At 40.9% G+C, this 22,136-nt stretch overlaps 1 protein-coding gene across 1 annotated transcript in view; it reads left to right on the top strand.

Annotated features, from left to right (window-relative positions):
- MAP3K15 (mitogen-activated protein kinase kinase kinase 15) overlaps nt 1-22,136 on the top strand; it is an 85,012-nt gene that overhangs the window by 31,250 nt on the left and 31,626 nt on the right. Inside the window, exons 3-6 of the mRNA XM_072137955.1 lie at nt 30-53; nt 11,259-11,452; nt 12,868-13,036; nt 14,692-14,798. Of these exons, the coding sequence (XP_071994056.1) occupies nt 30-53; nt 11,259-11,452; nt 12,868-13,036; nt 14,692-14,798 (494 nt within the window). The remainder of the gene's footprint in view (nt 1-29; nt 54-11,258; nt 11,453-12,867; nt 13,037-14,691; nt 14,799-22,136) is intronic.

Below are 22,136 nucleotides of genomic sequence, written 5' to 3'. Positions count from 1 at the left end.
GGCTGAAGTATTTTGTTTTTATTTTTTAGGATATGGTAGCTCAGAAGAACACAGTGAGTACTGTTTCCTTTTTTTGTATAGTGTTTTCTTTTAATTTTTTAGTGTTTTTCCAAAATTTCTGAAAACTCCCAAGGGGTGAACTCACTGCTGACACTCCCAGCTGTACTGGAAATGGGCACAGGATTTCTGAGGCCAATCTACAGTCTCAGGAGGCCTTGGTGACATCACTGGGGTCTAATGAGTCCACTGATCGGCCGCAGTGTCCCAAGACTACCAGAGCAAGGTAGGTGTAAAATGGGACTGTAGGAGGATTTTATAGGAGATAGATAGGTATATTGATAGAAGTTTAATATGAAAGATGATATAGATTTATAGATGCATAAATATAAAGTAGATTATATATAGATAGATAGATGATAGAAGAGAGATATGAGAGATAGGCAGATACAGTAGAATAGAGATAGAATATAAATAGACTAGATAGATAAATGGTCAGAAAGAAAGAAATATGGATAGGAAATAGAAAAATTATAGGACATAAATAACTAGACAGATAGATGATAGATATATAGGCAAGAGATAGATGATAGGCATCTTTACCCGGGCATTCAACAAAGGGGTATTAAAGGATGATACCCGGTGCTTACAGGTAGCACTATGTCATCCACCAAGTTCCTGACACTTCCCTATACACCCCTCACCTTAGTGGAGTATTATGGAAGATGGCATTGGTCACTTTCTATAACATAACAAGAAACTACAAAGTGGCATTTATCATTCTCATCCTCCTTTTAAAGGAAACCTACCACCACGGATCTACCTATTAAGGTAGATCGGGAGGTAGGTGCCTCTATTGTATGTGTGGATAGCCCTTCTAAGGGCTATTCCTCATGTCCCCTGTATTGTTTTATAACTTTTATTGCCCTAATATGCTAATTTTCTAAAGAGGCTACTAAGGAGTGGAGTAGCCGGATCTGAGGCCTACACGGTGTGGCTGCCACACCTCAGTAGCCTCTTTGATCCTCCTACCCACATATCTATGGCGAGGAGCTTGAGCGCCCTTGTCCGCAAAGCTGGCGGTACGCAGGCCCGCGGCTGCACAGTCAGCCGGCTGCACAGTCGGAGCTACTCCAGCTTCGCAGACAAGGGCGCGAAGCTCCTCGTAGCTGCTTGCCAAAGATATGCGGGTAGGAGGATCAAAGAGGCTACTGGGGTGTGGAGCAGCCGGACCGTGTAGCCTCAGCTCCACGTCCCAGTAGCCTCTTTAGAAAATTAGCATATTAGGGGAATAAAAGTTATAAAAACATACAGGGGACGTGAGGATTAGCCCTTAAAAGGGCTATCCTCACATGCAACAGTGGCACCTACCACCCGACTACCTTAATAGGTAGATCCGTGGTGGAAGGTTTGCTTTAACCATCATTTCACATTCATATTTTATTTCAATCTTTATTTCATTATTTACATCTTCCTTTATCACTACTATCCCAATCACCCTCCAATATACACAATCTCCTACTTTCTTCATCCATCCATTGCCGGATTTCATCCTCATCCATTAATAAGAGCATTACTCTCATAATTATTATTATTATTTTTTTCTATTCATTTATTTTTTTAAATCTTCAGTTTTACAGCATTCGCTGAAATTACAATTTCAGAATTTTGTACAGGTGTAATGAAAAGTTTTATATTTTTAGGGGGGTTTGAAGTCTTCTCTTCTTGGTCTCATGTCTAATCTTGTAGTGGGATCTGTTCTTACCGGTTGTGACTTTATATCATTAGGCAAAGAATGTTCTTCTTTAGTGTGGTACATTATTTCATCTATTGTACTACTTACAGTATAATGGCATCATCTCAAGTGTCCAGCGGTTTCACTACGTGCCTAGAGGAGCTGTCACCTCACTAATCTTGGCCCTGAACTCTATTCTGCTGCTGTATTGATCCAGTGACATCACTTCTCTGTCACCCTGTGCCCCAGAATCACCCATCCATCAGGCCTGCCTCCGACAAGCTATATTACTACGTTTTCCATTTTTAATTCATAGCTATGAGTGAAACTTTCTGGCAATAGTACAATGTGATGTAAGAGATAGTGATGATTAGCAATATGTTTCCCTACTTATATCTAAATAAAATAACCATGTCGACTGATCCCCCTCTTCAATTCTTTTTCCTGATGGTTGTTCCTACTCTTTGGGGATGTTACCCCAACTAATCGGGATGGATACCCCCCCCCCCTATAAATAGGTCTCTTCCAACTGACATGACCCTGTTACATTACCTTACTGGAATAATGATTACCTGTTGCTCCTTATAATTATGTTACATTATGATTATTGTTGATGCTTGTTGATTGTTTAAAACTTCAATAAAAATATAGTTATAAAAAATATATAAAATTAAATAACCAGATGCACATCTACACGTAGCCTCTATCATTTCCGTTTATTAAATCCATAAACAACCTCTTTTAGACTCCCAGGCTGATAATACACATCAAATCCCCTGGTTTCCTTTGCCTAAATGCACCTTATTTTCCTCAATATATTTTCCCTGCTAATGATAGAAAGAAATGGACATAGTACGGTAACTTTGTGCTGGTAAAAAGGCTTGATATCAGTTTATCAATTTATGTGCTGTACTCAATATTTCTTCATTGAATTTCAACAACTAGATTGGCTATGTGCTACCAAATTTAGTTTCACCTCATTGAATTCTATTAGGGCATGCCGATGAGTTGAAACTCAATTTGCCGGCACTTGACAATATTCATTCATGATATGTACTTTTAATGAATATGTTTGTGGGTAATCCTGAATAAATTGATGGCAAGCCTTTTTACAAGCTCAGGGTCACTTTGTCCATGTGTTTCTTTCAGTAGAATGTAAAACATTAATGAAAAGATCATGGGGGGAATTTATTAACACGGCTGTTTTAAACGCCAATCTTAAAATTACCTTCGTGGGGGCTCCGCCGCCCAGATCTACTGAGAGGCTCTCAAAGAAGTTTCATACACAAGTCCTCCTCTCTGGCTGGTGCAGGGTTCTTTTCTGTCACCAAGAAGGACGGCTCTCTGCCTCCCTGCATAGACTATTGCGGCTGAGCAAGGTCACGGTTAAAAACTGCTACCCCCTGCTGTTGATTACAGAGCTCTTTGACCGTCTGCAAGGTTCTAAAGTGTTCTCCAAGCTGGACCTTTGTGGGGCCAACAATCTCATCCGGATCAGCAAGGGAGACGAATGGACATTTTGAATACTTAGTGATGCCATTTGGATTCTGTAATGCTCCTGCTGTCTTCCAGGAGTTTGTGAATTACATTTTCAGGGACCTTCTGTATACGTGTGAAGTGGTCTACCTGGACGACATCTTGGTGTATTCTCCAAACCTCGAGACCCATCAATCACACATACGTCAAGTTCTTGGCCGGCTAGGGGCTAATCATCTCTACGCAAAGCTTGATAAATGTCAGTTTCAATAGCGCAGCCTACCTTTCCTTGGCTACATTATCTCCGATAGAGGTCTCCATATGGATCCTGCTAAACTGTCTGCAGTTCTACAGTGGCCACGGCCAGAAGGTCTACGAGCCATACAAAGGTTCATGGGTTTTGCAAACTATTATCTGCAGTTTTTTCAGGACTTTTCCACTCTGGTGTCTCCCATTGTGGCGCTTACCAAGAAAGGTGCCAATCACCGTGCCTGGCCCCCTGCAGCAGAAGAGGCCTTATCCAGGTTTAAATCCGCCTTTTCCCCGGCTCCTGTTCTCACTAGGCCTGACGCTGAGAAACCCTTTCATCTAAAGGTGGGTGCATCCTCCGTGTGAGCTGGAGCAGTGCTCACCCAGAAAGGGTCTAAGGGCCGAACTCTTTCTTTTCCAAAACTTCTTCTCCCACAGAGAGAAATTATTCTGGAAATATTCTGGACCATTGCCTCCACAAGAAATTTCTTGGGACCAAGAAAAGGGGGAGGCTGAAATGGGTACTGTCACAGGTGCCCCTGTGATCCATGTCACAGATCGCGAGCACACCCGTGCCCCTCTCCGCGGCGCTGCGCCCCACCCTGGTCCGCACTTAACTCTGCAATCTCCTTTCCTGGCTAGGCTGCGTGCACGTCCCCGCTCCCTAGGGTGTCGCACCTCTGAATAGCGCTGGCCACTTCCGGGTTTCTATTTAAACCGGCGGCTCCCATCACTCCTCGCCTGATCTTTGAGCTAAAAGCTTTAGAGAAAGCTCCCTTGTGAGTTCCCTGTGTTCCCGTTTGTCCTTCACCTGTATTCCTTTTGTGACCTCGGACATGACCTGTGACCGTGCATCTCTGCTGCCAGCCTTGACTACTTGCCTGTCTTTGACCTCGAGCCTGGATTCCAATTCTGTACCTCGACCTTGGCTGCCACCGCTGGTTAGTCGCACCTGTGGAACGACCTGGTGGCACCCTGCTGCAGCAAGACCATCCCGCTTTGCGGCGGGCTCTGGTGAAGACCAGTTGCCACTTAGATTCCGGTCCCAGGTGTAGGCTAGTACCACGGGGGGTCCACTGACCCCGAACCCTGACAGGGCTCACTTGTTCCCTTTCATTTTTCTCCTCTCTAAGAGTCTCTGATCCTGCAAACTTTGTCTCTCTCTGCACCTCAGGCTGCACCACACTTCTCTTTAATATCTACAGTCCCCTCTCTGGAAAATTCCATATCAGGCTGCTCTTGCTCCTCCAACTGTTGCCCGCTACTAGATTAGGTCACAGTGTAGATACTGTAGTTACGCACTATGTGGAGCTCAGTAGATATACATTATAAATCTTCGTTGGATTAGCTACTGAGTTCATGAGAACACATGGCATCATGGGAAGTGAAGGCAGTATACAGTGGACTGTAGAGCAAAGATAGTAAACCCTTACCACTTCTGTGCTGTTCAGGAAAATGTTTGCAAGTAGTTTCGGAACTGGAAAAAAAAGGTTAGCTTTGAAAGCTGGATAAAAATATTTATTTAAATTCATTATGAAACCGGAGTTACACATTCTTTGAATGTTGTAAAAGTGGCTGTGTAACGTATTTTTCGGACTATAAAAAAAAATCCTTTGATTTTCTCAGAAATCAAAGGTGCGCCTTATAGTCCAGTGCCTTATATATGAACCGCACATACAGACAACAGCTGCATTGAACTGTGCACAGGTCTGCCACCTGCTGGTCATTCATCCTTATAATCAGGTGCGCTTTATAATCCGGTGCGCCATATATATGAATCTAGACATTTTAGCAGGCATTTATTGATGGTGCGCCTTATAATCTGGTGCGCCTTATAGTCCAAAAAATACGGTAATTCGGTGACCCATAACATATATACTCTTGTATAAGCCGACCCAAGTATATGCTGAGGTACCTAATTTTAACTAAAAACTGGGAGAACCTATTGACTCAAGTATATGCCTAGGGTGGGAAATACATTTTTCCACAGCCTCCAGCAAGGATATAGCTAGCACCCACTGGCCTCAGTATATAGCCAGCAAGCATCTGCCCCAGTATACAGCCTGCACCCACTGTCCCCCAGTATGCCAACTGTATATAGCAATTCATCCCCACTATATAGCCATTCAGCCCTAGTATATAGCCTACAGCCCCTGCCCTCACTATATAGCCCTTCAGTCCCAGTATATAGCCTGCAGCCCTTGCGCCCACTATATAGCCATTTAGCCCTGGTATATAGCCTGCAAGCTCCATAACGTCTGACGTCACGGTCTGTGCAACGGCAGCGTGCAGGGACAAAGAGCTGAAGCATTGCCAGAGAAAGAAGGAGACCTGCTGCAGGGGGTGGGGAGGCGTCAGAAAGGTGAGTTCATTGTTTGTTTTTTTATTGACTCGAGTATAAGGTCATGGTTGTAAAACCACAGCAATGCCACTGGAAGTGCAAGAAGGAGAAAAGCAGTAAGAATCTCTCTCATGACAAGAACTTAATTATATTTAAATACTAAATAATTCTTTGTCAAAATAAGGCTTAATAATTGTTTCCACCTCTGTATTAATTTATTCTCTACGAAGAGGATTTGCAGCAGCGTAATATTTCCTTGCTTGGTGCGTAATACACAGTCACTGTAATTACTCATTAGAAGTATTTGAACCTCGGCCAAATTTAACATTCATGACTCATGGCCAAGACTAAGTGATCTGTAGAATTCTTTTTCCCACATCAAACTGTATTTCATCTTAAGGAAACTGTTTCATTAGGAACATTTTGCAACTTGCAGAATAAGTTCTATATATACTCGAGTATAAACTGTACATACCCGAATATAAGCCGCTCGCTGACGTTCTACTCTGTGCATCGACACACAGTATGATTTCGGCAAGCGGCTAACTTCACGATCCCTGCGATGGACGCCATGGGGATATGGAGAAGATATCCAATCTTCAATTGATTGAAGAGGATCTGCTGGGGGGACGTCGGAAGGTGAGTACATGGTTTATTATTTTTTTTGCAGGCTATATATACTCCAGGGGCAGGCAGGCTATATACTTCAGGGGGCTGGATGGCTATACACTACAGGAGGCTGGCTATATACTACAGGGGGCTGGCAGGCTATATACTACAGGGGGCAGACAGGCTATATACTACAGGGGGCTGGCAGGTTATCTACTACAGGGGGCTGGCAGGCTATATACTACAGGGGGCTGGCAGGCTATATACTACAGGGGGCTGGCAGGCTATATACTCCAGGGGGCTGGCAAATTATTTACTACAGGGGCTGGCAAGCTATATACTACAGGGTCTGGCAAGCTATATACTATAGGGGGCTGGAAGGCTATATACTACAGGGGGCTGGCAGCCTATATACTATAGGGGACTGGAAGGCTATGTACTACAGGGGGCTGACAGGCTATATACTACAGAGGGCTGGCAAGCTATATACTATAGGGGGCTGGCAGGCTATATTCTATAGGGGGCAGGCAGACTATTTACTACTGTGAGCAGGCAGATTATAAACTACAGGGGGCTGGCAGGCTATATACTACAGGGGGCTGGCAGGCTATATACTACAGGAGACTGGCTGGCTTTATGCTACTGGGGACTGGCTGGCTATATACTATAGGGGACTGGATGGCTATATTCTGGGGAGACTGTGACCAATGCATTTCTCACCCTCGGCTACTCGAGTGAATAGGTTTTCCCAGTTTTTTGTGTTAAAATTAGGGATATCGGCTTATACTCGAGTATATACTCGAGTTCTGGCTTGTCATGCCCCATTTAAATGGGGATTATAATTTGGCGCTGCTGACCCACAGGATAGAACGTTCTCCTCGCATCATATATAATTTTGATGTACTGAGTCCTGACTCCAGAGCACTTTGGTTGGTCTGTGAAATCTAGCTAGCATACGGCCAGCGATTCATGGACTAACCACGGCCATCTGCATCTGGCCTAAGATTAATAAACCCTTTTTTGCTTCTATTTTATTTTACTAGATAGATAGTGACTTTGATCACTGTGTAGGCATTTACTGCTGTGCATATTTTGAATATTTGGATCCATATCCATTGTCTTGTATGTAGGATTATGTAAGGAAGCAGGACAAAACCGGTTTTAGGACTCCTGCGGGATGTTATATTTTCTTATCATAAAGGGAAGTTACAAATCACATAGTCTAACTTATATTGTTATATACTAGTGAAGAATGTATGCATGAGAGACCGCTTGGGAGGCCACTGTATAGGTCACTGCACTCCCCCAGACCAAGTAATTACATCTCTGACTGTATGAGCACCAATGCTCATGAAGCCAGGGGGAGTTTAATCTCTATTATGCGGATGGTTGACAAAGCATACAATTAGGTTGGTCAGTTTTGTTTTGTTTTTGTAATTAAAATGTATGTATAAGATTGTGCGATGACCTTCCTGACCATTAGGAATAGTGTCGTATGTGTGTTAAAGTGTTGACTAGGTGTCTGCAAAAAGATCCAAGCCTAGAGCATAGATACAAAACAAATCCAGAGTTCTCATGGCATTCAATAAGACTGATGTTAATACTAGCTATTTTCCTTAGCCATGTCATTTATTGTAACACAAATCCTTTGGAAACGAGATGGTTGTTTACTGCTCAAAGGTCAGAACGTAGCAAATATTTGCATGTTTTATAATTATTCCAGTTTTGAATTAGTCAATGGAGAGGGATTTATCATGGCTTAAAAGTCGAAATTGCTGGCACATGGACGGTAATTGTGACTCCACCCCCCAACATACACCACTGGTCGGGTTGGGGCAGGAACGCCGATCAGTGGTGCATTAACTAGAACCGGTACCAGTTTCCATAACCTGGTTATAGCACAATTCTAAAATTAATCCCTGTTGCACAACCGGAGCCTCTTAGTATATCCGGTGTGATGTGCGCAGCGAGGGGAACATCACAATCATGATCAGCCAGTTCATGATAACATTTACAAAATGAGTTTTATAGTCACATAGGTAATCCATAGATAAACAACATAGTAACATGATTTGCTGGGGTCACATGCCGGTTCTCTATAAACAAAAATCAAAGTTACCCTTACAGCATCTGTGTTGGACTGACGGACAACCTCTTTGAAAACCCCAAAATATTTTTTTATCCATTGAATTAACTTGTTGACTGCCAAACATAGCATGGTAGTGTTTGCACAGAGCAGTATTGTAAGCTCAGCACTTAGTTTGCGGTATCATTATCTAGCTATGACATTTCACTCCCCACAGAAGTGTTCCAGTCATTGTCTATTTGTACTACAGTTCAATGGTAATGTACTATATACTGAGTGCTGCAAACTCAGACCCAAACCAATGATTCACATCCTGAAATCAAAAAGAGATGCGTCAGAAAGTCATGATCATCTAATAGTGACACCAGTAATCTAGTACAGACGGTCCCCTACTTAAGAGCACCCGACTTACAGATGACCCCTAGTTACAAAGGGACCTCTGGTAATTGGTAATTTACTGTACTTTAGCCCTAGGCTACAATAAACAGCCATAACAGTTATCACAGGTGTCTGTAATTATGCTTTATTGTTAATCCTGGTTCTTATGACAATCCAACATTTTTAAAATTCAATTGTCACAGAGACCAAAAAAATTTGCCTGGAGCTACAATTATAAAATATACAGTTCCGATTTACATGCAAATTCAACTTAAAGGAAACCTACCACTTAAAAGTGGTAGGTTTATACACATATACACATGGCACCAGCTCAGGGTGAGCTGGTGCCAGAGCATATTTTTGTTAGGGGAACAAAGCCCCTATCGCAGAATTATAAGTTATATTAACTTATAACTCGGCGCACTGCACTTGGCGCAGGCGCGTGTGTGCCGGAGAGCTCGGTGACGTCACCGGCTCTCCAGCACTTTAGAATCCGGCGCACGCGCGGGCGCGCGCATGATGCGCCGTGCCCAAGTGCGGTGCGCCGAGTTGTAAGTTAATATAACTTATAATTCTGCGATAGGGGCTTTGTTCCCCTAACAAAAATATGCTCTGGCACCAGCTCACCCTGAGCTGGTGCCATGTATATGTGTATAAACCTACCACTTTTAAGTGGTAGGTTTCCTTCAAGAACAAACCTACAGAACTTATCCTATACGTAACCCGGGGACTGCCTGTAGTTCCACAAGATTATTAATATGAAAACACCAAAATTGCTAATTGTATTTTGGATAAATTTCCCAAATTGTTTTACCATTATCATGTCGTTGGTTTTGAGAAAATCAAGTGCTATAATGTATGTATGGCAGACTTAAAGTGACCTTAAGAAAAATTATTCTTAATTGCCTGAAAGTTCACATGCTATAAGAATAATTTTGATAAATTTGGCAGAACTAGCGGTGACTGTCCTGAATTGTAAAGTCAATGTTTAACTCTTGATGAATGAAATCTGCTAGATCTGCAATTATCCATGTTTTGCAAAAATTCATAAAGAATGGAACAGAATACAAAAAAAAACTTTACTGTCTACTGCTGACCATTGCAGTGGATACGTGGGAAAGTGCCGTACCGATTGACATTACTGTTCCCATTGCTGTATTCAAGCATTTGGGACTTTTTAACATTTTTCACATCGGAGTTCACTACAGGAGGTTAAAGGCCACATTTATCTTGCCCTCCTCCACTTTTTGTGACACAAATTTTCTGTAATTATCATACATTTTACTGAAGGTTTTAGCCATGTTTTATGTTTACCCTCAGCGGTATATACTTTTCCTTATGGTTTGCTACAATTGGTTAATGTGCTAAGTCCCCAAATTCTTTTCTAGGGCATCTGCAGCTTGCAGAAGGATTCTCATGCCACTATGTATTGTCACTACATTATTAATTATACCATCCTCCCACTTACCACAAGTTTTTATAAATAACCAGTGGCATTGAAAAATATTTTGAGATGGTCAAGATCTATTAGGTTTGTTTAAAAAGTAAATAGGTATGAGGATTCTGTATTATCATATTCTGTTTTTCATTGAAGGACACTTTAAACTTTATATATACCCCCTGCTCTGTTTTCATGTTTTCCCGTGCTACGTAGCAGATTGTCAGGTTAATTGAACTAGAGAAGGTAACCAAAGAAACCACTACATGTTCTCAAGAACCAAGCTCTTGGTCTTCTTCTTCAGAATTCTATTTTTAGGTCCGTGAATGTCACAATCTAAATTAAATTTTAGCTCTTTTCATCTCTAAAAATCCGATCAGTTACATGTCTGATTTATCCACACATGGGGCTCTATAATATTTAAAAATATAAAAATTTAGCCTTTGAAGTTTTGAAGATGGGTTTAAATATTGATGCAAGGCTACATTTCAAGATTTTAGCTATTTTGTTTTATTCTCCTGTCTGCACTGACTGGAAGGATCTAGTTGGATGCCTTCCCTGCTCTCTCCAAATATATATATAAATATATATATATATATATATATATATATATATATATATATATATATATATATAATATTGTAAACTGGTACAATGGTGTTACACAGTTTTTGTTTCTGGGTAATATGTAGCCTTTATTTGTCCTTATCTGCAGGTAGCCTAAAGGGGATAGTAGGTAATAGTCCCAGTGAGGGATATCAAAGTTTTTTGCTGAAACCAAAATACTCTTTTTTACAAGTTACTATAATTGCATTAAAAGTGCTCATTTCCTGTATGTTTTTAGTTTAATTGTCTCATACCGGGATTTTCTGCTACAGTATAATGATGCCAATGTCTATAAGTTCTTAGTTTTTTACAAAGATTTGATTTTTTTTTCCTTCACTTTTAGGCCTCAAGTGGTAACTACTACTTTATTTCATACATTGCCACGCCATGTGGTGACTACTTTTGTTGTGAGAGTGATGCCCAGCGGAGGGCTTCAGAATACATGCAACCCAACTGGGACAACCTGTTAGGACCCCTCTGCGTCCCCTTGATTGACAGATTTATTAGCCTTCTTAAAGACATACATGTTACATCATGGTGAGTAAAATATGTTTCCAGAGATTATTGTTGCCTGTTTCTGGACGTGCAGTCATATTCTTATTTTCTACAAGGCAAGATACATTTGCAGCTGATCATTGTATCCAGTGGACTTTTCCCATCTAAGGTTATGATAAGGGACGAGCAGCCCAAACCTTCAATGTTTGGCTCTGTGCCAGACCTTAGCAAAAAACCTGGGTTTGGGACCAGCTTCAACCCACCATCGCATTTAACTGTTTACACCATTTTTCATAGTATTGTCGATCCCTGATGACATCACACTATTTACATGCTGCTGGCATGGATGCAACATCGATCATGGGTGTTAATGGTGGGGGTGAACGTTCAGTTACGCTACCTCAACCCGGATCCAAACCAAACTTTGGCTGATCCCAAATATGAAAGGCTCTGCTCATCCCTATTTATGATTGCTGTAAAATAACATTTTTTTACTAGTATTTTAATAACCACACATCATGAGATGGATAATTTAGCAAGTAATTTTGCTCCAGTTGTGCGCCTAAACACCAAACTAGCCATTCTGCAAAAATATCCATGTTTTCCTCATTTATCCTATCAAACCAGATGTTTTGTTGCTTCTACTAATGATTAATCATTAGCGACTTTTTGATTTAGGCAAAATTCTGACACAAAAACATTCCAGACCAAAGGTGGGGTAGACTGAGAAGCAAGTCCCTGAACTCTTCTGCAGATCAGTGTTGTATATTACAGCAGCAGAGTTCAGCCAGTGTTTACACTACACTACTACATGCAAACACTGTTTATAGTTCATGAGCGTCTATTTACAAATAATCTGCAAAAGCAGCAGCTCAAAGCAGGATAGAAAAGAAGTGTGTGGAGGAGCTTGCAGACAGTACAGAGAAGTGTCCCTGTGTACATGCCTGAGAAAGAATACGGGCCAGAATTACAGGGGGGCAGCAGAAGATTAGCACTGGAGAATCCCCTCCAGGAGATGATAAAAGCCACTGCTGAGGCTGGGGTGTGGGAGAGCACAGTGGAGCTTGTATAGGAGGCTTTGTAAGTGCCCAAATCAAAGATTGAGCCTATATTGAGGGAGGAAGGAGAGAAGGGGGAGGAGTATATAAAGATATATTGATGATGACACAGGGGCAGTTTGCTTGTAGGGAGCCAGGTATACTTTTGTGAAGTGAATGGAACCCGTAATGTAAATTATAAAAGTAGATTGGACATAAGTATTAAAAACTACAGAAACCTGTCATTAGGTATAAATATGAAATCTTGATGAAAGGTTCTCTTTAATGGGGTTGGCTAGGAAATTATTATCAATGATGGTATTGATGGTAGGCCATCCATACCTGATGCTGTGTGCCTGGGGGAGGGATATCATGCCCATGATTAAAACATGTTTTTTGCTTTTCTTTATTTTTTCATAGTGCATACTACAAGGAAACTCTTCTTAATGATATCAGGAAGGCCAGAGAGAAGTACCAAGGGGATGAACTTGCCAAAGAATTAGCAAGAATAAAACTACGAATGGACAACACAGAAGTACTGACATCTGATATTGTCATTAACCTGCTTCTGTCATACAGAGATATACAGGTGAGAGTCTGAGAAATTGTATAATACTGTCACAGACACATGTAGGGTCTTGCCTTTCATTGTAGCAAAATGAGGCATTGTTTTCCATTACCCACCTTGGAAAATGTATATGCATATTTCCCAGAATTTTCTAGTGGAGCATCAATGGCTTTAAGTCTCCACACGCCTATAAAGCAGCCTTAATTGACAAACTTTCAATAAGGAGAACTCTTATTCCCTCAACCTAGTCAACAGTTTCTCAATCAGCCAAACCAAATACACTGTACTGAGACCCAACCAGGTTGAAACAGCGCTGTCTACAGTTGGGAATCTGTTCCACCTGGAATAGAGAAACTGGTTTGTTTTAATCCCACATTATACTATATTATGGGGGAGATTTATCATAGGCTTGCGCCAGCGTATGATTAAGCCACGTCTGATAAATCATTAGTTTAAACTTCATGATGTATCTGGCAAACATTCTGTAAAAATTGGCTTACATTCAGCAGAGAATGTTCGCAGATTTTTAGCAGTGCGCAGGCATAGGGCAGGAATGCTCCTTGGTGCTGCAACTTTACTATAATTATTTTTGGTGGAGTGAAGCCTATTTGAGGAAGCTTACAACCACATTTTTTTCTGGTAACTGTTGGTCTGTTTGGCGTCAGAATATGAAAATCATGAGAGGTCTTGAGTTGGGTTTCAAAATGACTTTGCGTCATTTAATCAGGCATTGGCAACCCTCTTGCAGCAGCTAGGCTAAAAAGAGTTTGTTGCATATTCATGGCTACTCTCCTTATAGGCCCATAAGAGTGGCAAAAATAGTCTAGTCTATTTTCCCCTATATTTTCTTGCTCCTCTAGTATGGAAAGTGCAAGAAGCTCTTCATTCACTCCAGTTTGTAAAAGGCCAGTGCATCCTGGTTCTCGGGCAGAAGCCTACTTTCCGGTATATGACTGTTGCGCCATCACTTCCAGCATGCTTAGTTTAGTGGGCTGTAATGATCTAATCATGACCCCTGCAGCTAGTCACTGGCACCAAAAAGCTCTTTCGCCCCATTTTTTTATGATCTCAGATAAACCCTTTAAATCAAATCTACAACCCAAATATAGCATATAAAACCAGAGACACTTACTCGCAGATCTTAGTGCTGAGGGAGCAGATGGGAAGATGAGGCAATATAACAGTCTGTAAAGCCAGATCACAGAGGGGCTAGGGTAGCCCCTCGGGCGCATTAGCATCAATTTAAACGTTGATTTTAGAGGTAAGGAGTCCATGCATAACAGATATAAGAAGATAGTCACCGTGCCTGAATTTATGAGTTAGAGCCCCTGGTTTATCATGCTTGATGGTACATTTCTTTCAATATAAGAAACTATTTGTATTACCACATTTAGAGATTAATATCTGACACTATAATATGACGCGAGGTTGTGGTTTACTTGAACCTGGTTATTCACAGGGAAAAATCTTTAATCTGCCTTAATTGCCTACTTGATGACTAATGAAGTATTGGCAGGAAAAAGAAAACCTCAAAGCAGATAACAATTGGTTTAATTTAATTTATATTGAACGACACAAAACAAATACTGTGTTTTTTTTCTTTAAACTGCTCAATAGATAATAGTTCTTTTTGAACGTTTCCTTGTGCAGATCATGAACATTTATTTGATTTTTAGGATTATGATGCCATGGTCAAGTTGGTGGAAACTCTGGAAATGCTGCCAACTTGTGACTTGGCAGATCAACACAATATAAAGTTCCATTATGCCTTTGCACTAAATCGGTAAGAATCATTTAAGGCCACTTGAACTCTTTTTAAATGTGTTGTATGACACTGATGTGCCCCAGATCAGAGGGAGTTCAAGCAGCTCCCCCCACTCTTACATGTCCTCTCTGGTCACAGATAGAGGTGAGTAGTGTAGTGGAGAAAAAAGCCGTAAGCTCCGTCCTTCACTACAGATAGCAGGAGACATGGTAACATAACTGCACTGCGTCTCCTTCTTCCAGCAGCTGACTACAGTGCTGGAAGACCGAAATGCAGTATAATGATGTCACTGTGAACAATTAAACAACTCAATATAACTGTTAGTAAATCGAATTTCTGTGAAATCAAACTTTCCCCTTGGGAAGCAACACTGATTGACGATCAATTTCACAGGCAATTAGCAAGACACACTCAATAAATGAGTGGTTCTGCAGTTGGGGACCACAGACCACTTCTCAGTACCCTTGCTCTCTGGATGATGTTTTGGTCAATTTTGAATGTTGGTTATGCTTTCACACTTGTGGTAGCATGAGATGCACTCTACAACCCACACAAGTGGCTCACGTAGTGCAGCTCATCCAGGATGGCACATCAATGTGAGCTGTGGCAAGAAGGCTTGCTGTGCCTGTTTGGTGATGCTGGGCTTAACGGAATAGAGAACAAGTATAGTCCTAGGGCACGTCACCTGCAGGCACTGGATGGAATTTCTTCCTTATTTTCAGTTGGTTTTGTTGAAAGGCATAACAAGGCATCTTGTCAGTTGCAAGAATGCATTACCATTTCCCGACACTCGAGGTCTCCCTAGGTTGATCAGGCCTAGAGAAACACTATCGAATGGAGGAAGGTTTTGATTTCACATTTTTGTGTTGGCAGGGGTGTTGCACTCATTTTAGGGGGTTATGTACAGGAATGGTCACTACTGACAATTCAGTACATATGCATTGGGGCCTGTCCCCCAGATTTCTTTTTACGACCCTAACAATGCCCCTGGTCTAGACTCCATTTAATGTCTCCATATCCACCTCACTGAAGTAGTAACAGGGTCTTTGGACCTCTATACCAGTAATTATTGGGAACCATTTAATTATTCATTAGTCCCTTATGTACCATGTTGATTGAGACTTAAGGTTAACCTGTTCCCATATCCCAATTTTTCTAGTTAGATCACATGATACATAATCCAGCTGTCACAATTTCTTGCAGTGGTTGAACATCGTCTGCCTGTCGCATGATTTTACTACTTGCACCTGTAAGGAATGGTAACACATGGCCATATGTTATACATTGCATGGTATATTAGCTATTAGTCGCTACAGTGTACAAACCATACTGTTACCAAGAATTCACCAAACATAAATCTGTCAATGTGACTTGATTTTCTTTTCTTGTTGGATTCAGTTCTTTATGTATAAGCTGTTAAATGCATAACCCTCAGGCTTATATTGGTTGGACTTATATTCTGATAAGAGGTTCTTTAGACAATTTCACATTCTGTCCCTACTACGGCAGTAAGTCATAATTCTGTTCTATCCCTATAGCTCAGCCTCCGGCACATAACTACAACCTGGAGCGATAAGGCGTCCAAGACCATTCAATAATCTTTTGCATAGACAGATTTTTCTTTAGCCTTATCCATTTCCCGGTACTAATAATTAAACCAAATAACTCTACTTAGAGGAATAAACATTGTGCCCTAAGCCAAGTAATTAATCCTGTTAATAAATAAAATACGAGAACATTCTGTTGCCGCTGCTATTACATTAGTGGTTCTCCAGCTGCCAGAACTGAGATACAGGCGAGACTGTTAATTGACAGTTTATTGATGTGTAATTCAGTGAAATTACATAAAATTTTGAAGTATAATAATGAAAAATGAAAGATTAATCCTTAATAATAAGTTATACAAACTGTTTAAAAAATAAAAGAACAATATGCAGATCTGTCTAAATTTATTACATTTTGTACCACATAAAGTACATCTTTTTCTTATCAGATCTAAATGAGATATGCAAACCAATAAATATATAGGTGTCTGTGGAAAACTTGTTGCATTTGTCATTGGGTTAGTTTGTAAAGAATCAGGCAGCAAAGCGCCATTTAATAACAGCCTTATATCTCTGTTGATAAGGAAGAGCCTTATTCCAGCCTGACTATGGGTATATTTCTGCCCTCCGTGTGTTTGTTTACACAGCTCTGAGTGTTAAGTTTTAAGCCTTCCATCTCTCTCCCTTGCTGCTGTATTCTATGAGCATTATTTTCTAACAGAATTTTTTCTCTGTGGCTCTTACATTCACGTTCAGCTTGATAAGGAAATATCTGCCGAACAGGAATTGATGAGGTCTTCTGTTACAAAATAGTGCTTATGGAAAACTATAACCAGATACTATACTATAAAGCAGAAAGGATAAATCCTCATTGTTTAGAGTTCTATAGACACACCAAGACAAGATGTATGCTAATAAACAAGAAGCACCCTGAAGGTGTTAACATTGCCCCTCTGTGCTGCAAACAGGCTGTCTCCACCTGCTCCCTCAGAACTTCCTCCCTCTCACTGTAATCTCATAGCGGCTGAGGAAGTTTCAGCATACAGTGGAAGGAGGAAGTGCTCCTCCACACTGTAACAGCCTGGAGGAGCTCTGGTAACAATGCCCAGTGTCCTTCAGCCTCATTAGCCTAATTTTAAAGAAGATTTTAGAAAGAAGGAGGCCAAGGATAACAAAGATCCAAAGGATAACAAAGTTAATGTTAGTTTTTTTTCTGTAGCTCAGATTTTAAAAGCTAGTCCGCTGGATCTGAGACACTTTACACATGGAGAGAAATATACAGTATATGTTCATGTTGTTTAATAATTACCTTTAACTCTATGGACTTAGGCCTCTTGCTTTTAAAGGGGACCGGCAGAAGAAATTGACCTAATTAACCACTACCAATATTTTATCAAGTAGCTTAATACCGATCATGTTTACTGATCATGTTTCTTTCAGGGTCCAGAGTAGTGGCATCAACCAGAAAATCAACTTTGAAGAGAGATGTAAATTGAATATATAACCTCAGGCAGAGAGTTTAGTCAGGCTCTTCCAACCTCAGAAAAACCCCTCCACTACAAGGCTTCAGGAGAGCTGCTTAGTGAAAATTTTGGACATAAGGGCATAAATGCAGCAAATGGGGGCAAGGAGAGCTTGACTTCAGTGCTAAACTCTCTGCCTCTGTGCCTTACTTTATAGTTGATTTTCTGGATGATGATACACATGAAAGAAACATAATCTGTAAAATGATAATCTGCTTGACAATAAAGGGTTGGTTTATTAAGTATTTTATAAATAATTAAGTCCATTATAAATAATGGTGTGTAAAAATAATGTTAATGGGAATCAGTCAGCAGTCTTGACCTTATAAAGCCACAGACAGCGTTAGGTAGCACCCTTGAAGAACTGTGAAACCAAACCCTTGTCTGAGTCGTTAGTAGCACCAGGAGATGCTACTGTGTGTATAATGTGTTTATCTTCCAGTATTGCATTTGGTTCAGTTCTTTGGTGCAGGGGTGTGTAAGATCTCTCTTGCCGCACAACATAAACTTTAAACATAAACTTATACAGAAGGGGGTCAGTGTAGCAATGCAATGAAGAGATTTCACACACCAGTGCATCAGAGTGATTTGAGTCTAGCTACAATCCAAGAATATACATACATTTTCACAGTCCTGCTGTTTCTAACTGAAAACACAAACGTGTGGTTACACAGATTTCCAGGGCTGCTACCTAACACAGTCTGCATTTCTTTCAGGTCAAAATTGCTGATGGATTCCCTTTAGCAACTCGGCAACGCTTTTTTAATACAAGACAACAATAAGTAATAGCTTCAATAAGCAACCTCCTACGCAAGCACGGACACTAGAAATTAAGCAACTGATCTGTTTGCTAAGGTCGATTCTAATTGAATATATGAACCATAGCAAGGAGAATAATCAAAACAGTCAATAAAGAAGTGATACGACCTAAAACCGAAAGCCTTTAGTGCAGATAAAATATAAGCTTATAAAACCACACTTCAGGAGATTATAGTAACCGTTGAGTTTCTTTGCGTATTTCCTTCCTTCTGCCTCGGACCAAATAATACACAAAAGTCTGTTTACCTTTAAGATAAAGTCAATGAAGGTCTATTGAGAGGACAGGGGCACTTAGCTTCTGGATTTATAAAGAGAGATGGTGCATTATGCAGTGATTTTACAACAGAGCTGAATTTTCGAGTGATATGATGGACTAGAAGGATGCTATATGTCTCTCCCTCCTCCTCTCCCTCTTATCTCCATCGATTTCATTGTAAGCTGATTGGTGTGTACAGAGAGGGACAGCAACTACAGAGCGTTATACGAGCAGAAACAAGAGGAAGGAAATACGTAAAGAAACCTCTTTGTTCACAAATAATAATACAAAGTGTATCCTGAATTGCCACTCATCTTCCATAAAGTGTAAAGGACTGGTTGTATCCAGTTGAGTTTGCTCCCACATTCATCCTAGAACTTCTGAAGAAAAATGTCTCTGGAGTTACACTTACCGGTACATACATACCTCTTCTGACAAATTCAACAAGCCTACAGAACTGGTGTAACTCCCGACAGAAAAATGTGAAAATTAGATTTTTGGGTTGTCGTAAGAACAACAATTAATAATAAAATGGCATTGCAGACACCTTTGGTAACTCTTTTGGTTGATCATTACATCATGGGGTACAGTAAATTACCAGCATCGGAGATCTGTCTGTAAATAGGAGTCGTCTGTAACTCGAGTATCCTTAGGTAGGAGACTACTTTATTATGTTCTGGGAAATATGCAAATATGTTTTCCAGGATGGGATACTTAAAACAATGCTTCTGTTTGCCACCTCAGCCCCTTTAACATCAAGCATGACTTTCAAGAGGCCTATTGACATGACAAGGGATTAAAGCCAAACCAGTATATCTATTCCAGAAGGAACAGGTTCCCAACTCTAGACAGCACTGTTTTGTCGTGAATGTGTATACAGTGAGACTAAGGCTATTAACTAAGGTCAGGAACAGGGCCAGCGCCTGGACAGGGGATGCCTGGATAAGTGCCAGGGCCCAGAGCTGGTGGGAGGGACCACATAAGGCTCGACATAAGGAATCCATGGGTGTGAGGGTAGCTGTATCTAATGAATCCAAAAGGGTGAGGGGGGCTTTAAATAGAATAACCAAGAGGGGGCTGTATATAATACAGCCCATGAAGGGGCTGTGTATAAAATAACCATGAGGGAGCTGTTAGGTATAATAAACTATGGAATGTTTTAGGGAACAGGAGACTGTTTTAGTTTCTGTATTTTTATTGCTGCCACGTGAGCTCACTGCAAAGGGGCCCACTAATGCTCTGTCGCCCAGGGGCCTACTGAAACCTAGAGCCGACCCTGGTTAGGAAGTAAGAGTTCTCCTTACAGAGACTTTTCCAATTAAGACCACCTTGTAGGTGTGTGCAGACTTCGATGCTCCACTAGGGGTTTCTGGGAATGATGCAAATATGTTTTCCAGTTCTAGCATATGGACAACATAAATGTGACCTCCTGGTAAGAGCATATAGTAGCTACAGTAGCTAGTAGCTACAGAGAGACTCTCTCTCTGGTTTTATCTGATACCATTTTGTTTCAGAGGTCAACTGGTGATGTGACCCTGCAGATCTATCTATCTAGAGCCAGCACATCCCTAGTAATGTCACTTATCAGGGCTGGCTTCCCCATATCTGGCTCTGTATTCCTCTAGAGGTCTTTTCCCACTATTTGGGGAATAAATCAGAAAAAAATTGGTAGGATTAATTAATATAATTAAGTAATAATAAATAAATATGATCTGTCAGACTTAATATAGGGGGTTTAGGGATTAATTAAAGGATCATAAGAATAGGGGTTCCTTGTGCCCCTGTCCCATCTGCAGAATATTATAGGCTCTCCCCATGCATGTTGATCCACACACCATTTCATTCCTGATACTAATCATCGTTTTGAGTAGGGTCAGCTTGGATTACGCAGGTCCTGAACATCGTTGTCCAAGTTGTCGCTATGAATAATAGGAGCCTTACTGGAAGCAGCTGGCTGTAACTAACCGCGCTTACAGAACAAACAATCACATTTCTTATACTGTACATTAGCCAATTCCTGGATACCAGGGGATCAAAAAAAATCATAATCCAGACTGAAAACTGATCAGTAAACTTTCCAAATCCTGTGGTGATTACCAGCACGCCTTCAGGTGGCTTTTAAGCTTAGGAGATGTGTTTGCTTTTCACGTAGAAGCACTTTTTCATCTATTCACTGTACAGTGACCTTTTTTCTGAGACTGGAGGGAGGAAGTTTTAATTAATGCAAACTGTGTGCTAAATACTTGTTTTATCTGGTTGTAAATGCAGACCTGGGTTATCTCTGGAAAGCGGCAGATAATGATTCCAAGTCTATTCTTCTCCGTGCTCTTTCCCGTTTTAAAGCTAGGAAGCGCAGTGCATTAAGTGTCCATACATTCTGCTTGTCTCTGCCCGTAAAGCTTTTTATCCTTTACATCCTTTTATGTCAACCACTTATTTGCTCTTTATTACAGAGCTTTTATTTATAATAAAAGCAGAATGTCTTTGCGTTATGTAGATAATTCACGTCAGCCATATGTTGCTCTTTCTGAACTACTTTATGACCGACACCTTTGTGGAATATTTTTTATTCTTTCTAAAATAAAATATTTTTATTTCTGCAAATATTGCAAAAATTATTTTTAAAGGAAATCTACCACTTGACTCAAATGACCTTAGCACACACCCTCCGGGCTCTGTACTATTGATCCCAGCACATAACAAAAACAAAATCGATAGTTTATTCACAAAAATGATTTTATAATATATTCCAATGAGGCTCTGACTTACCTCACCAGGCCAATTCCTCGCCCCTCTGATAATTAATTATGCACGCCTCCATGTTTGTTCTGGTCCTCCTGCTGGTGCTCTCAGCACTTCTCGTGCATGCGCCATCACTTAATCTCATGCAGTCGAATACATATATATGTGTAGCTGCTGGCTGCATCAGATTAAGTGACGGAGCATGCGTGAGAAGTGCAGAGAGCCGAGTTGCATTATAGGCTCTCGGCACCAGGAGGAGTACCAGAAGAAACATGGAGACATGTATAATTAATTATCGGAGGTGCACAGAATCAGCCTGGTGACGTAAGTGGAGTGATAGAGCCTCATTTTGTTAAGATTGGTGCACAAAAGACAGGGGATAGTGAGCCCTGAGCTTGCCCCAACCTCTGTCCCTTCCTATAGCCCCCCCACGCTAAACCGTGGGGCGACTACTTGAAGACTTCGAGATACG

Source organism: Engystomops pustulosus, chromosome 2 (genome assembly GCF_040894005.1).
Source record: "Engystomops pustulosus chromosome 2, aEngPut4.maternal, whole genome shotgun sequence".
Classification (NCBI taxonomy): domain Eukaryota; kingdom Metazoa; phylum Chordata; class Amphibia; order Anura; family Leptodactylidae; genus Engystomops; species Engystomops pustulosus.
This window is presented reverse-complemented; position numbering and strand designations above follow the sequence as displayed.